The sequence below is a fragment of the Dipodomys spectabilis genome, unplaced genomic scaffold (genome assembly GCF_019054845.1).
Source record: "Dipodomys spectabilis isolate Male_0828 unplaced genomic scaffold, ASM1905484v1 ptg000024l, whole genome shotgun sequence".
Taxonomy (NCBI): Eukaryota; Metazoa; Chordata; class Mammalia; order Rodentia; family Heteromyidae; genus Dipodomys; species Dipodomys spectabilis.
Genome location: NW_024870701.1, coordinates 29,234,268 through 29,252,510, shown reverse-complemented (window position 1 = coordinate 29,252,510; position 18,243 = coordinate 29,234,268). Strand labels below are relative to the sequence as shown.

General features: G+C 35.7%; 1 protein-coding gene across 1 annotated transcript in view; it reads right to left on the bottom strand.

Annotated features, from left to right (window-relative positions):
- The window catches only part of Dcc (DCC netrin 1 receptor), a 992,977-nt gene that overhangs the window by 75,289 nt on the left and 899,445 nt on the right, over positions 1-18,243 (bottom strand). Inside the window, exons 20-21 of the mRNA XM_042675181.1 lie at positions 12,002-12,196; positions 6,787-6,819 (exon numbers count right to left, since the gene is read on the bottom strand). Coding sequence (XP_042531115.1) covers positions 6,787-6,819; positions 12,002-12,196 — 228 coding nt within the window. The remainder of the gene's footprint in view (positions 1-6,786; positions 6,820-12,001; positions 12,197-18,243) is intronic.

The window sequence follows — 18,243 nt, the reverse complement described above, 5'->3', positions numbered from 1 at the left end:
AAATGACAGTGAGAGTCTCATCAGTCTGTAGTCTTTAAAGGACTTAAAACCTAGCATGAGGCTAGGAACATCTACAGCAAACTATCCTAAATGGACAGAGCGTGAGAGATGAGTTGGGTATTATAGATATTCAGAAGAATCAAAGATCAGAAAGGCTCTTGGAAAACAAGAGATTGGGGAAGGGAATCTTAAAATGTCAGAATGTTGCTCACTTGAGAAAGGGAGAAAGAATTATCAAGGCAAGTCAAGAGGATAGTACCATAAAGTCATGGAAAAGGTAATTTTCCTAGAATGATAGGTAGATTTGTTTTGTGATTAGATTTCAGCATATGTATTGAGCTATGGTACTCATGAATTTAGGAAAGAGAACTTGTAGTCCCGTAGCTGTGCTCTTGATACCAAAGAATTCAGTTTATTCAGCAGCCATCAGTGACCCATCTGTGTTTTAAGAAGAAAATTGAGCATACAGAGTCCAGAACTGATAAGGGGAATAGGTAGAAAATATAACCAGGAAGATCCTGTACCTCCTAATATCTAAAGCAACAAAATGACGTCCAGCAAAGCAGTGGGTCTTACAAAGATATTATCTGAGGGCTTGGAAACTAAATTGTCTACTTTGAAGTGCTGAGAAGGTTAAAATTTTATACGAATCAGGAATTCTTAGGAATACTATGTTTCCTTCATTCAAAGTTACCTATTAAAACAGAAAAACTCCAAGAGGCTGACTAAAGCAGCTCTACTTGACTGCTTGCTGGGTACATGATATGCACTTAACACTCTATTAAATGCACATTACTCATTTCCTGCCTGTACTCTGTCAGCAGTCCTCATTTCCAGAATTGCTAACATTTGGACCTAAGAAAATCATGGGTAACTATAGCTTCCTCAAGTGGGTGCAGAAAGCAGTGGTATAATAAACCTAGTTGGAAGTATACACAATAGGGTAGAAAGAAGCTTTCATTTTCAATTAACTAGTTTGCATCAGATGGTGCTGAAGGTCTCCCTCCCTCGTTAACCCCCCAGACAGCAGCCTGGCTGCTTTAATCCAAACACCGCAAAGTCCGGATTAAATTAACTAAATTCCAAGCCTGACAAGCCTTTGAAAACCTTATTTCCCCCAAATTGAAAACAACTAAAATTCTGTTTATTCATGAAATTAAAACTGCTGAGGTATGAAATGGCAGGTTTGGTACTAAGTAGTCTTTTCCTGACTACCCTCTACTGAGGACAAAGTCCTTCAAAAGAGGTAAATATATATATTTATACATAGGGATGCCATTAGAGGGGTGTGTGTGTGTGTGTGTGTGTGTGTGTGTGTGTGTTAGAAAGAGAGGCAGAGGCAGAGACACAGACAGACAGACAGAGTGTGAGAGAGAACATACTGGAGCTTGGTCTCAGGGTTCCACCTTCCTGCTTAGTGTTCTTTTTTCAAATATCAGGGCTGGTACTCTATCACTTGAGCCATCCCTCCACTTAACAACTTTTTGCTGGTTATTTACAAGTAAGAGTTTCTTAGGTTTGTTAGTCTAGGGTGGCTCTAAACCATGATCCTCAGACCTCAGCTTCCTGTGTAGCATTACAGGCACAAAACACTAGTGCCTGGGAAGCTTAAGGTTCTTTTTGTTGTTGGTAGTGGTGGTGGTGGGGCTTGAACTCTGGGCCTGGGCGCTGTCCCTGAGCTCTTCAGCTCAAGGCAAGCACTCTACCACTTGAGCCACAACGCCACTTCTGCTTTTCTGGTGGTTTATTGGAGATAAGACATTTTACTGCCCGGGCTGGCTTTGAACCGCAATCCTCAGCTCTCAGCCTCCTTGTATAGCTAGGATTACAGGCATGAGCCACCGGTACCCAGCTTTAAGGTTCTTGATAACAAAAATAGGATCCAATGAACTCACTGCATTTCCAGAAATTTTACAGTGGTGAAGGGCAAAGGTCCTCAGAGTTCAGTAGATGCTGTGAGTGATGGAGAATGCTTTAGCCCTTCTGTCTCATTTCCTCCAGCTATGTAAGATTGCTAAGAGAACTAAATAGGATAGTACAAGCAACAGTATGAATGGAGTGGGACACTTTATGTGATGTTTTTATGCCTGGATTCTTTTTAATTGTAATACCAATCCGAAAGCTGGAGAATCTTAAATCTATAAAGAAAGCAAAAGATAATCTCAGACTAAACGCTCTATTTCACAGGTGTGAGGCAGAGAGAAATGCTTTCTCATGCTCACAGTTCTGTAGCAGGTTATCATTTCAGGACTGTGCTGGAATTTAAAGGATTGGACTCTATTCCAGAGCTCTTACAGCACACAACAGTGACTGCTGATGGACAAAGCCACAGCATTATCGGCCATTACTAAGATTTAGGAGAAAAAAATTTCCTTCCCTGATGAAAGCGTAGTTCACAAAGGCCGCTTTTCTTTTCCCCTGGCTCTTTAAACTGGCCTCCAGGCCCAGTGTGTCAGGTCAAACCTTCATCAGGCCTTAGGGAACAAAAGACACATAAAAGGTGTGGAAAGTGAGCATCTCCTTCATCCATCGTGCCAGCGATGACATAGGTCATTGCCCTGAGATTCTTGCCCTCTGTCTGTGGCTTTCACTGAGATGTCACCTGTTCTATTGCCACAATGTGCAGGCGTGGAAAGCCATGGTAAGTCATTAACACAGAACATGCAAAGAACACCAATGTTCTCACATAAAGATCTCAAAGGAAGGGTTAATATTTGGGGGCTACATAAGATATATTGAAAAAAAATCCTTTAAGATGGGAAGTTTGATCTAGTGATCATGTTTGTTTAGTGGTCACAGTTATAACTAGTCCACATGGCATCCGAAACAAAGGACTTCAGAGACAGTGAAATCTGATTTTAGGATAATAAATATTCGTGATTTGTGATTATAACAGCACTTTATAGTAGAAAGAAATATTTTGGGTTCCAATTATGCCCAACCCTTTTTCTTTTTAGAAAAACATTTACTTTCCCCTTCTTTGTCTGAAAAACAAAGAAGAAAATTAGCGAAGGAGCAAATGAACAGTGTTCTATATGAATGTGGACAATATAGACTAAGTTGTGCCCCACACTTCAAATCCATATATTGATTCTCTAACTCACAGTATGACTCTATTTGGATATAGGACCTAAATGGATATAGCTAAGGTTAACAAAAATCGCAAGTGTAGGCTCTGGTATAAATAATATTGATCTTTATGTCTGTTATGTGAAGAAGCATTGGAATGTATCTATATGGAAAGAAGGATGCTTTCTCCAGAAATCAACACTACCGAATCTTGATCTTGGGTTTTAGCCCAATGCTAAGAAAACAATTTTCTGTTTCAGTATACCCAGTGTATGGTGTTTTGTACTAGTGTTTCAAAGTACTGTGACTTCGCCTAACCCATGGCTCCATGTGGAAGGCTATCTGCTTTGTTCCTTAGGATACTGAATCAGGGCATTGCTAATTTCTAATTGGTTTTCTCCAGGCAAGTAATCTAATCTCTCTATGCTTCTGCTTCTTTAATGTTCAAAGGGTTGTAATAATGACATCTCTCACAGGACTTTTATGAGGATTCCATGAATCAATCATCAGCTCACAGAACAGCTACCAGTGGTAAACAGCTTCACAGGGATTCATCTTTCCATTATAAATACCCACACAAACCAGACACAGACATGAGCTGAAAGAATTTAAACAAAAACAAGTGGAAAGGAAATAAAAGGGAAAAAAATCTGAGGTACAGCTGGATTTTTTAAAAAATATGTTGAACATCTATTCACGTGGCCTGAGTCATTTCCCTAAATTTCACTTACAAATCTATTGGTCATGTATCTATAGTTTCTACAAATAATCAGGATGGGTAGTAAGAGAGGAGGACAGATTTTAAAAAAAGATGAATTACAAATAGTTCAAGCTGAGAAAGTTTAGAAATTATTGGGTATTCTCAATTTATGTACAAGGATAAAGAGTCCTGTGTGAATTGTCTATTGATATCACATTATTGTTACTATTACTCAGAATAAAATAATGCCCCTCAAGTCAAAACTGATTCCAATATAATTGACTTTATATTTTCCTATTTATGTTCTCCCCCAAGCAGCTTCTCGATTAAGGATTCTTTTCCAGGCTCATTTGACTGAAGATGCGACATTTCCTCTCAGAGATAATTATCTCTCAGCTCCTGTCACCAAAGTAACAAGATAATTTTTCCATGGAAAGGTGATATCTAGGTTTAGCTGAAAACAGAGCCAGCTAATTTACTTTAGGTAGAGCGGGAACCTTCAGAATGGCTTCTTCTGCCATTGTCTTCATCAACCTTAGGGAAAATCTTTATCTTGAGTATTTCTGAAACGCTTAGACATCAACTCAGAGGACGGGCTTTGGGTAAGTGATTTCAGTTTGATATAAAATGTAGAGCTTAGCCAATATGACCAACAGAGTCCAGCTATGGCTGGAAAAGACACCAAAGTGCATAAGGTGTGGAAGAATATTTCTCAGTAAAACTAGTTTGAGAAATAAGTTCCATTGACTAAGAATATCAGTAGAGTAGTAGCTCTGGAGATGTCCTTTTGTTCTTGGAAATTAGTTCAATTTTACAGAAGGTATGAAAATTGGATTATGATCTTTGTTGGTAGTGTGATCAGAGGGAGGGAAAAGGATTATTTTCTATCAAACAGTAAATTTACAATGCATATATTTGACCACTTGAAATAACATTTTACATGGTATTTTGAACATATAGCTCAGTGGCATGTATTTAGTATAGACGAGATCTTGGGTTCAATTTCTAGTACCAAAACAGTAATAATATTAAACAAAAATGGTAATTTAAAAATGATATGAAAACTAATTATGCAGAAAAATGAGAACATATTTAATGAAAAGTATGGGCATGTTATCACTTAAGTGTCTCATGTTGTAATATTTAAGTATAACTACTATTTTCCCTCTCAAATTTTAATATTATTATTTATTGGTTTTAATTTTTAAAACTTTTATTACCATCTTTGAATGGTTATACCAGGGAGCTTCCATTTAACAGCAGTTTATCAATACAATGCATCTTGATCAATGTAGCCTCTTTCAACATTCTCACTCATCCCTTCCAAACCACCCCTTCCCTCACTCGTCTTAATTTTGTAGGCTATACATTGGATTCCTGTCTGTGCTTTCCCCCTTTTCTCTTCAATTGTCTACCCTTTCTCCTAGCCCCTACCATCCCCCTTAAAAGCTTGTATCTTTTCTATTTTCTCTAAGTATAATTTCAGAAGTTAGCAGTTATCTGTCTGTATATGTCCAAATTCTCTTCAGTGAATAAAGTTGAGAGGTCATTTTAATTATTTTATAAATGTGGTAATAAAACAGCATCTACCAATGAATGATTCCAGGTTTAGGTTTGTCTAGCATTAATGCTTAATTTGTCTAAGTAAAGAAATGCTAAGTGATAATTACGCATCATTAATATTGTTTGTAAATATTACTATTTAGTATTAATTTTACAAGAGTGTTTCCTCTGGAATCAAGAACAAAGAGTTAAAATATCTTAGCCTTGAATGAATATTTCTATGTGGAATAACATTTCTATTATTCTCTACGTAAACTCCCAACCATGTTATATTAAACTGAAGGCCAGCATAGGAAATTGGGGGGAAAATCTAACTATGAGAAAAATGAAGAAAATACCATCCATGTAGGCAGCTTTCTGTGGTAAGGGAGAATCAACATCCAGATGTCACATATTTTTCAAAAGTTCAAAAGTATTCATATAAAAAAGAAAGATTTCCTCTAATCTCACCATCTGTTGTCTTAGGAGACTTGACACTTGTGGTCAGCTTTGCTAATGATACATACTCTTCCAAAGACAGAGAGACGCTAGCAACAAATCTGCAGTGTGGACCAAGACGTCTAGTATTTCCAAAGTCTCCTTTTAAATAATATGATATCCTTAAAACTTGAAGCTCATTGAAGAGCTGAGGGACAGTGTCCAGGCCCAGAGTTCAAGCCCCACAATCGAGGGGAAAAAAAAAGTTGACACTCATCAACTTCTTGTTCTCCCTCACAATTAACCATCTTTACTGTAAAGATAATGGAGCCCTGATTGATCCATCAGTTTATAAATTATGTTCCTAGCAATCTTCCATCTACCTCTGAATTGAGACAAAATTCCTATTTATCTCTATTTCTCTTTGTGTAAACCATTCCTATTTGTCGACACAAATTAGCTTTTAGTAAAAGAACAGGTACAAAAACAGAAAACACTCAAGTATGACCAGCATAGGATTCATGAACTGACAACTTAACAAAAACACTGAGCTTCAAATGAACGATGATAATGCGCTCAAAAAGTTGACCGAACTTTGTTTTTATTTATTAAAGGAATCTTACTACCGAGGCAAAGCACCTATGATTTATGTAGCACTACAGAACTTTAATCCATAGCTCAGGAAAGGGTGCAAGAGCAGCTGGAAAATTATGCTGAGCTTAATTATACTTAATGTGAATTATTCAGAAGTGCAGACAGAGACTAAAAATTTATTTCATACAAAGAAGCTTGACATTTTAATTGGTCCTTCAGAATAGAGACAAAACAATTTCCTCTCAAGAAAATTTACATCTTCTCTATCAGACCCACAGTCCCAGCCAAGCAGAACTTCATTAACAAGATTAATCATCACGCCAGTGTCTATTCTATCAGGTGGATGGGCCAGGTGAAAAGCGGCATACAAAACAGTGACTGACAATTCCAACAGATAGAAATGATCCAAGGAGGAAAAAGAATGACAGATTGAACCACCATACCTTGGTCATTAGCCATTTTGTCAGGGTGTTCCGCTGTGGGGCAAAAGAGAAATAAGATTATTAGACTTTGACAGAACCTAACCAGAAAGCTGACATATCAAATCAACAGTTTTGTTAGCGGGTTTTCACACCAAGTCCAATGCTGAATTTTACTGAAATAAAATTGACAAATATCTAAACTTATATGTGATTATGCCTATTCCATGAACAGAGGGGAAAATTGATTTTTTTCTATAGAAATGTGTGTTAGTGTATTACTTGACATATCCTTCTATCTACACAGAATAAATAGCACATACATTTAATCACAACTAGGAGTAAGCATTACAATAAAGTGGATGTTATAAACACATATATTTAAATAAATTCAGCAAGCTATTTTATGTATGTAGGGTTTTTAAATAAATGAAACAAGCTGCTTCTTAAATTTGTAGGGAAAAATAATGGGACATAATCAATATAGAATAACCTCAATAGATTAATACATCTTTAAATCTTGTAAGATAACTCTTAGCTTGCTCACAATTTCAGATATGTAAGAAATAATGCTCAAAAAATGAGGAGGTAACAATGCTTGATAGGAAATGTACTCATTATCTTGCTCATGTAACTGTAACCCCTCTATACAGTATTTTTACAATAAAAAAGGCATTTAAAATGAATTTTATCTTAAACACCAATCTTAGACATGTCTTTTATACAAATGAAGAAAATCTCCTTTTTCTGAAATTAGTGTTAATTCTTTATTTAATATTCAGGAAACTATAAAAATTTGGTATAAAATTATAACCTATTGCAAGTAAGGGAAACCATGGTATATGTCTGAGACAAGCAGAAACGGTCAGATAAGTTGATGTTAGGCAAAATGAACCCCAAGATAAGGACTCAAATGTTTTTTCTTTCTTGCTATTGTTTCTAACATAATTATAAGATATTTCTTTGTTGCTTTGTATGTCCCTCCCCCACGGTATAACCCTTGTTTTCACTGTATTTGATGTCGGTATAATTTGTGGAGGGGAAGGGAAAAAAACAAATTGTTTAAATAGGGATACAGGTGGACCCATTGCAACAATGACATATACAAGTCTTTATGTCGAAAAACGAACTTCACAACTTTGGTGGGGGGGGAGTGGGTGTGAGGGGGCGGGGAGGATTGGGTGGGGGGATGGGAAGGGGAAACAAAGGAGGAGGCAACAATGCTTGATAAGAAATGTACTCATTACTTTGCTCATGTAATTGTAACCCCTCTGTATGGTATTTTCACAATAACAACAACAACAACAAAATTATAACCTAATTGAAATACAAATCCTGATACTGGATAAAAATGGCAGGATGCTTGTTCAATTGATCAGCCATTTATCATTTAAGAAAACATGTCACTGATATATAATTTATAAGTAGAACTTTGTATATTTAATATTTATAATTATGAATTTGGGGTACATATCTATGGAAATCACCACCTTCAATTTAGTAGATAGATGCCTCATCTCTCAAAGTTTTCTCCTACCTACCTCCATTATTATTATTTTAGTGATTATAATAAAATATAAGATTTGATATTTTAGTAAATTTTAAGTATGCAATACCATTTGTGTGTGTGTGTGTGTGTGTGTGTGTGTGTGTGTGTGTGGTGGTGGTGGTGGTGGTCCTGAGCTAGTGTTCTACCACTTGAGCCAGAGATCCATTTCCAGTTTTGTGGGGATTTTTTTGAGTAGTTTATTGGGGATATTGTCAAGTATCACAGTCTTTCCTTCCTGAACTGGGTTTGAACCTAGATCCTCAGATGTCAGTCTCCTGTGTAGCTGGGAATACAGGCATGAGCCACTAGTGCTTGGCTGCAATACCTTATTTTTGTCGACAGGAATAATGCTCTAGGGTGGATCTATGTAGCATATTTCTTTTGATCCTTCCGTGTAGTTTATCATTTAGGATTGTGTCTTCTCTTGAACTTGTGAGTAAGTTTTATAAATGTCATTGTATATCATTGTCATTATCAAATGTCATTGTCTTCTTTTGAGGAAGAACATGATGAGTCAGATGCACCCTACTGGGTCTCCACAAAGAAGGAAGTAGAATAGTTCAGGAATCTAAGTACCCATGCAATCAAGGAAGCATACAGGTTGGCGGCCAGAGTAGGAAATACTCCTGAAACCAACCTAATCAGCATTTCATAGTAGCAAATTGTTTGGCATGATGTCAAATTAAGAAATAGGAAAACACAAACAGGATAAAAATAAATTGTATTCCATCTCTACTCTTTGTCTCTTCCTTTATCATTCATTCATCATGTCGTATGCATTATCTGCAGATTAAGGTAGTTTGAGCAAATAAAAAAATAAAAATGTGTGTGTGTTTGCTTATCTATTAGCAAAACTGCAGTGGATGAAATTTGAGGTATTTTATTGTCTCCAACATATTACCAATTGAAGAATATTTCCCATCCAGAGACCAAATAGTTTTTTCAAAAAATAATTTCCTCTAATGAAAGAAAACTATGGCTTACAATCCTTGTGATTGTGACTTGAATTTTTAAATGCTCATCTTACACGTCAAAAAATGATAGATTTTGTGTTCAAAGTTATTTGAACCTTTTTCTTTCCTGTCCTGTTAAACAGCTTTCAGTGTGCTTTATTTCTGGATGTGAGGAAGATTCACATTTCAGAATAACAATTAAGGAGGCCCAAAGAATAGACCATTCTCTACTGAACATTTATTGCTGAACGCAGTGCTCCTTTGTGTCTAGGAAATAATTCCCTCCCTAGATAGGGATTCTCTCCAGTGCTCTCCATTGTGAGCATCCTTCATAAGCCAATGAAGAGACACAAGCATGTTTGGAGGGAAGGCACAGTCAGAGATAAACACAATTTCCAGTGCTTCGAGCCAGTATATTAATGGGAGCCTGGAAAGGGTGTGGGAAGAGTGGGAGTGGATAGCTACAAAATCCTGTGTTGTCAGTGCATTGGATCCAAAATTCTTCTAATTTACATCCTAAGGAAAGGACTAGATAGATCACACATATCTATGTACACAAAAAAGAGCAATATCACCTCTTTCTAATTACAAATATCTCATTAACCAGTGGTTACTGAATAAGTTTGTTTGAGTTTTTCTAGCTGGTTGCTCATTCTAATATATGAAAGTCTAGCCTCATGGATAAAATGCTGTTATTTTTGGAAGAAGGAGGCTATGAATCCTGCCTGGGGCATGCTTTACAATGAAACACTTGCCCATTAGCCGGTGGACTACTGGGAGTTTCTCCAGTTATAGGAAAACTTCCCAACCTTTCTGTCAAACACTGTCACATTGTGATGAACAGAGACCTTATGTTTTCATTTATTTGTTTGTTTATTTTAGGCTTTATGTTTTGAAGTAGCTTTGGGAGCAGGAAATCTTAAATCAGAGCATAGGTATAGATTTGGTTTATTATGGCTTTAATTCCATTATGATGAGCAATTTATTGGTTTTAGCATATTTTTCCTTGAAAATGACATGCCAGGTCACCTATGTACAATGCCTTCATTGCAAAGATCCATATTTTGAGTAAATTAAAATTCATTCAAGACATCAGAAAGTTATTTATTACGTCAGCTGTATCTGTCTAAACTTTTGTTATGGAATTTCCCATAATAAGGGTAGAGAACAGTAAACAAACCGTTGGGGGCATTAGAAATAGATCTTCTAGGCTATTATGACATAGAATAAATTCCTGAATTTCATAATCAATTCCTCCAATTTGATTATCAAATTCAATTTTGATAATCATTTTATAGTTGATATTTAAGGAACTTTGGATAAAAATGACCAGAATGAATACCAAGTTAATGTGTGCCCTGTGTCCAGTGATTAATCATTGTTCTGCAATTTATAACTTTGGATGCCTTAAGTTATCTAAAATCCCTCTTAGATCTCTTAGTTGGCATATGCTGGAAGTATGAAATTAATTTGGTATCCATGTACAGATAAAGTTGAAACATTTGTGAGACATTACTTAGTTATGTTCCATGCTCCCACAAAATGAGTAACTGGCTGACTTTCACTTTCTCATTTGGATTGAAGCTTGATTTTGATATGATGTCCTTAAATGTTGGACAGTGATGAGAACTTTTATTCTCTGCCTCCCTCCATAACTTTTCTGTTATTAAGAATTGTCACACAGGTCTTGGATGAATGATTGTATACTCTTGACAAAACCTTCAGATCACTGGTTATCAAAATTCTAGCTTCAAATAGCTTACTCATAAGAATGCAGAAGTCCATTATGAGTTGGAGTAATTTCTTAGGATAAATTGAATATACAATTATTCTAAGACTATTCTTTTTATATATCAGAATCTACAGGTAAATATCAATCATCTATGAGCTTCTAATATCTCAGTATGGTGGCTATCATATACTATGTTTTTCATAGGTTATACAGCCTTCAAATAGTCACAGACTTTTGAGCCCTGCTGTCCTCCAAGATGATGCATACAGTGCTATAAATACATCTTTAAATATCAGCTATGGAACAAATTCAAATTTCTTTCCATTATTAAAGAATTATGCTCATAGAACAATTTGTCATTCAGAAAAACAATACTATGCTTTAAAACAGTAAGGCTAATATGTAAATTATTTTTATGTACCCAATACTGTTCAGAGTTGATATTCCTCTGTGTACCTATTTTAAATTGAGCATTTATTTATATTCTTATAAGCATATGGGCTTTCCTCCTAATAACTACTTAGCATGGTATAGTTTCATTGTTGCTACTCTGTGCTTAAAACAAGAATTTTATTTGAAACTTTCTGCCTTGCTGCATCAAAATTTCCTTTAATATATAAAAGATATTAGTTTTTAAAATAAAATATTTAAAGTAGGCTATTTGCATAATTCAGTGCATCTAAACAATATTCTTCTTCAAGAAATGACCGAAGGATTTCGTTCTATTTTGAATAGAACCAATATACACAAGATCATTTAAAAAGTCTAATAGGACTTTTCAAAAATGCTGGCCTTAGGCTGATAGCAGAAAACATGGTAACAGAGTTCTTTCTTTGATGTGTAAATTTTGATCATAAATGGCACGTTTTAATTTAGTTTGGATAGCCACAACAGACAGCCATGTTGCCACAAGAAATGATGTAGGGCAGTTTTCAAGACAGATTGCAATTTTTTCCCCTAATAATCCCACAACCAAAGGAAGGCAGGATGGGAAATGAGTCAAACCTTTCAGCGTTCTGAAGAGGATGTGATCTGAGAGAGGCCCCACTCCTTTCGCATTCCGTGCTTGAATTCGAAAGTAATACATGGTGTCAAGGTTGAGATCCATGATTTGATGAGTTAGCCGGTCTCCACTAATTGTTTCCATAATCCAGTCATCGATGGGTATGTTCTTGTCCAAGGTATAAAACAAGATGTAAGCTGTATAAATAGACAAGCGCAAGTTTGTTTAGTGTGCAGACTGCATGTGCTAATTCTTTCTGCACACAATCATATTTACCAAATATACTTTCTAGCAAATATTGTATGTCCACTATCTACTAACTATAAGCTTCAGTGTGTCAAACATTTTTAACACTACAAAGATTACATAAATAATTGAATCAATGTACACAATAAAATGGAATACACCATTGAAAATAAAAATTTTGGACATACTTTTAAATGCTTTATTCTACTGATAAAGCTTGATTATCAGTTTGCTCTAATATATAAGCATGATAAAACATGTAAAACAGAGATAATAAGTCAGTTGAATTTTTGCTGTAGTACAATAATGAAAATAAGTGGTGCTTATTTTGGCTTGTGCTGAAATAATAAAAATATATCGGAAAGCATAAAGCATTTTGCATGGTTAAAGTGTGATAAAAACAAAGAATCATATTTCACTGACATAATAAATCTGTGAAGTGGCACAAGTCTGGATGCCTTCCTTTCTCCGATGAGGAAGCTGACGGTGGCCCAAGACCGGTATAGAGCTCTACTACCACACATAAATATCTAATAACACCATTCCTTCTTTTCCAGCCTAGCAAGGCAAATGAACTGGGTTGCTATAAGTGCCCTCGTTAGCATCTGACGTATTAATGAACACTGGAGGGTGTTCATTCGTTGTGATAGGGGATGTATAACTTTTATGCTAATAACATCCTTGTTCATGATATTCTAGAATGCAATGCAATGAATCCAGCTATTTCAATAACCTACTCATTTTCTAGCACTAGAGGTGGCCAGTTTGTGAGGTAGCTCTTATTTAGAAATACTAATTAATCATCTTTATATTGCACCATTAGATCGAGCTTACAGGGGACATGTCTGTCCTTGCAACATGAATATTCCATTTCTACCAAAATATGGCAGTGATCTGTCACATTGCCACAGATATCCCTTAGTCTCTTGTCCACTTCACTACGTTCTTTGTAAATTGTTCTCTACAAAATAATTGATTAAACAATTTCCTCTTCAGTCCTTTTGAGTTCTTCTTGCATGCGTGGGGATGTGAGACGTCCACTGACAGACTGTGTCTTTAAGAAGTAGGTTGCAAAGGTCTCCTCTCTCTCAGTGACCAGGCAGCACACTGCATCTCAGCACAAACCTTCACTATAAGAGTATTGTCCTCATCACCCTTATCCTCCTTCCCTCCTGTTCACACACTATTAATTGTAATTTCCATTATTTTCCTTGCCTAAACTGTACTTATCCATAATGTCTGACTTTAGCTATAACTAGCCTACAAGACCTTCCTCAATCATGAGCTTTTTTTCCCCTGTAAACTTCATACTGTTGTTAAGGATAAGAGCACTCAATGATTTTGTACTACTCATCATAGTCTCTTGTGGAATTGTAGACGGCCTGGTGGAATCAATCTGGATTCTGAACTGGACATTTCTATCTTGCAGTTGTATAGGATTAAGCACGTTACAAACTTAAATATTCAGAAACCCATTTTTCTTAGAAGGATCAGAGCTGAAAACTTGCATATCTTGGCTTTCAATTTCCCCTATTTGGTATTTCCAGAATCCATCTACTTCTAATGATTACCTAAAGCGTTGGTATAATTTAGAACAGACTCCAGTCAAACTCACATCTTGACTTGCAGCCTTGCCAGAGGTTCTAAAGTACAGGATTTAACTCACTGTGCTCAGATTCAGGCACACCGAAACCAAGAGAACAAATATGTACAAACTCAAAGTAATATTGTTATATAGGAAATACCTATTTCAGTAAATTACGCCTAACCCTACTCATCTACCCCAGATTATCTCTGTGATCACACATTAAAGAATCATTACCTTTGTTGATAGATGATATATATGTGTATATATACATGTGTGTACATACACATTTGTTGTCAATGATGCCTCATACAAATGTCTTACTTTGCTTGATGCTCAAGCAAAGGAATGACAATTCTAATGTAAAGAATGCTATAAAAATGTGAAAATTCTCTATGACTCTTTCCTCTGATAAATATTAAAATTGAAAGGTTAGATTTCAAAAGATTTTGTAAAATATCATTGGATCAGAGATTGAAAAATATCTTGGAATAAGAAAAAGTTATTTTCAGGGATATCCATTCATTTCTAACCCAGTCATCATCTTCAGTGTCAATAAAATATCTTCATATCTTTGGCCCAAATCTTTCTCCATTCTTATCCCTAAAGAACCTTATCTATTGAAAAGAAGGCCCTAATAGGGGTAAAGGATATCTTTTTATTATGTGCATGCCTTATCTCTTCAAAAGAATAAAAATATTATTTTAGTTCAGGAGCCATATCGTTTATTACATTTTTGTTCCTCCGAAAACCTAATAAAATGATCTTCACATAATAGGTATTATGTGAAATTCACATTATGAAACTCACTTATTAAATGAAGTTTGGAAGTCTGTAAGTACATAGGTTTTACATTCATGACACTTAATGAAATCGCTAAAGGTTTCATTGGGTGCTGTCCTGTGGGATAGGGATGAAAGTTTGCAGAACAGAGCTGCCATCTAGGTCAGTACCCTTGCTTCTGCATTTTTCAAATGAGAATAAAATATTTACCTTCACTGTGATTTCATCTGTTAAAATTACCACTTTAACTATTTAAGAAGGGAATCAAGGGCTGGGAAGGTGGCTCAGTGGTAGAGTGCTTGCCTTGCATGCCTGAGGCCCTGGGTTCCATTCCTCAGCACCACATAAGAAAAAAGCCGGAAGTGGCACTGTGGCTCAAGTGGTAGAGCGCTAGCCTTGAGCTGAAGAGCTGAGGGGCAGCGCCCAGGCCCAGAGTTCAGGCACCACGACCGGACCCAAAAAAAAAAAAAAAAAAAAAAGAAGGGAATCAAGTAATTGAAGTTGGATGTGTAAATGTAAGGTTTTCTCAATTCTGATTAATTTAGCAGTTTCCGTGTGTGTGTGTGTGTGTGTGTGTGTGTGTGTGCGCGCGCTGGTCCTGGGACTTGAAGTCAGGGCCTGGGTAGTGTTCCTTAGATTTTTATGCTCAAGGCCAGCACTCTATTACTTGAGCCACAGCGTTACTTGGGCTTTTTGATAGTTAATTGGAATCTTAAGTGACTTCCTGCCTAGGCTGGATTTGAACCACAATCCTTAGAGCTCAACCTCTGAGTGGCTAGGATTACAGATGTGAGTACAGGTGCCTGGCCAGTTTCCTAACTTTTAAGGGAAAGACTATTTTTTTTAAATTGGGAGCTAGATAGCAAGAGAATAAAAACATCACATGATTCATTCCTAATAATGGCCATAGGAAAGTATACAACTTAATTTGGTTATGTAAGTTTGGTATATTAAAAAGATATTGATGTTATTGATGAAGTCTTACATTCTAAATTTCTACAAAATCTTGTAGGGTAAAACAAAATTATTGTTTTTCACTTTTATATGTTTATATATTTAGTTTTCTATGTCCAAGTCCCTTTATTTTTCTATTATTTCCCCTTTCTTTTTTTTCTACCTCATTTTTGTCTCTAATATATCTGAACAAACCAAAAAACCAAAGTATTATGTGCTATTGTAGCCTGTAAAGCATTCTGAAATGGTTAACTCAAGAAGGCACTCCTATATTAGAATCCTGTTTGTATAATATAGAGTGTCATAAATTCATCATTTGACTCCAGTATAGATCCTTTTCCAGAGAAAGAAATCAAGGGATCAAAAGACTTGTAGGCTGGAGAGCATCATATAGAAAATGTCTGAAAAATGGGAAGAGAAAAATGGCTTAGAGATTTTAGAAAAGACAAAGATCATTCTATGAGGAAGTGATGCTTTCTATCCTTATTTTATAGGGGAGGAAGTAAAACCCAAATCAGAAACGTTAAGTCCAAGGGTCCCCTGTGCATCTCTTGGCAGCATGTTATATTGCTGTCCATGTTTGAAAAGACACACAAGTATCTTAGAAGAATATTCTGCCCTGGACAAAGGCTCACATTTTGCATTTCCATTACTGACTCAGAAGAGCAAATCTTGCCCTTTGCCTGGTGGCCTAGAACAATCTTTTGAATATTTTATTATCCTATTTTTGGAAAGAATTTGACTGTAAGGACCAAAGTCTACATGGAATAGATTTTCTCTGAAGAGATTTTAGTGTTTGCTCCCTGGTGAAATTCAATCAAAACCTCACAACTTGACAATCTTAATTTTGTTGTAATAATTGAGGCAAGGTTTCTAAAGGCAAGAAAAAAAAATTCCTCTTGTACTTTTATTTCTCCACTGTGAAAGATGGGTTTTAATTACTGAGAACAACTGAACAGATATCTACCATATGAGAACAGGGTTTCTTATACAAGTACTGAAATCTTGACACCTAGAGTATGTTTCTTAATATAGGCTAGAATTCTGTTTTCTTCCCTTGGAAAAGCAATATTTAATAAAGCTGTGTTTAAGTTGAAGAGATAGTCTATTGGTTCATATTGACTATATAGAAAGAATTACTTAACTAAGCATATAAATTAAGTGATAGAGAATATCTCTTTTGCTATCCTTTCAACAATTTTTTTTATTAGACCCATCAATATTTTCCTCTTCTTCTTTGGTGCCAGTACTGGGGCTATAACTTTAACTTAGGGTCTTATGCTTTTGCTTGGCTTTTTTTTTTTTTAACTCAACGTTGGTATTCTACCACTTGGCTTTTTGCTGGTTAATGGGTGTCTCTTGGATACACAGGATGACCCATTGCAACAAGGATACCCACAGGACAGTATATTGGAAACGAACTTTACAACTTCGGGTATGGTAGGGGGTGGGGTGGGGGGTGGGGGGATGGGATGGGGGGAGTTGTGTGGGAGGTGGGGAGGTGGGGGAAGGAAGGGATAGTGGGATAACAAGGGAAAGAGTAATAATGATCGACAAGTAATGTACTCATTCCCTTACTCATGTTTCTGTAACTAATCCCTCTGTACATCATCTTTACAATAAAATAAATAATAAATAAATAAACCATAAAAAAGTCACTTGGATTTATATGTCTAGGCTGGCTTTGTACCATGATCGTCAGATCTCAGCCTCTTAAGTAGCTATGGTTATAGGCATGTACCTCCCGTTGCTAGCTTCATTTGTCTTCAAAGTTATTATATGTTGATTTACAATGTTTGTAATAAAATAAAATATAAATAATCCAAAAGCTACCAAAGCACTGAAACAGAACTGATATGAGGAAATAATGGTACCAAGAATGAAAAAGGTAAATTGGAATGAGTCAACCTCAGTTTGACACATACAAGATTGCAAGAGATTTTATGCCTTTCTTCTTTTTTTCATATTTATCAGCTCAAATGAAAATTTGGCTTGCTATTGCCCTAAAAGCAATTTCCTCCAGAAGACAAATCTTACATTTCAATCACACCTGGAACTTTCACAACCTCCCTTCATTCTGTAGATTTGAGAATTTAACTCAACATAAAGTAAGTATGCCTTCTGACTGCAATATTTTTGCTTCTCTCTGATCACCTAGAGACTGAATCAATTTGTTAATTTGCAGTACAGCTAGCCATGTCTTGTATGAAGAAAAGAAGAAGCAGGGTGATTCTTACTGTTTCTAACTGGATGGTTCCAGTTAATTGGACTATAACGTGCACATTTGGAGTCATACAATATTTTTCATAATAATTATATGCTATGGAGATACCTATTAAAAGCTTAAAGTGATCATTTAAATGCAAAATCTCTGATAGAATCCCATTATATTTTTCATACTGAATTAACATTACAGGCTTCTAATGGATGCTTTAATTAGGCATTGATGTTATCAGAAATATTTGACAAAATAAAATCTGTCACTGTAAAATATTCATTATGTTCAATTTCTGTCAGTCAATATTAAGTATTTTCTGAGCCTCATGATTTAAGTAAGAATCTAAAACCTAAGTGAGAAATTTAAAAAGCTAAGTGAAAAAATTTTTAAAAAAAAGCAATTCCAGATTAACCTCCTTCACATGTGCTACACAAAAGTACATGGGCATTAGGCATCAT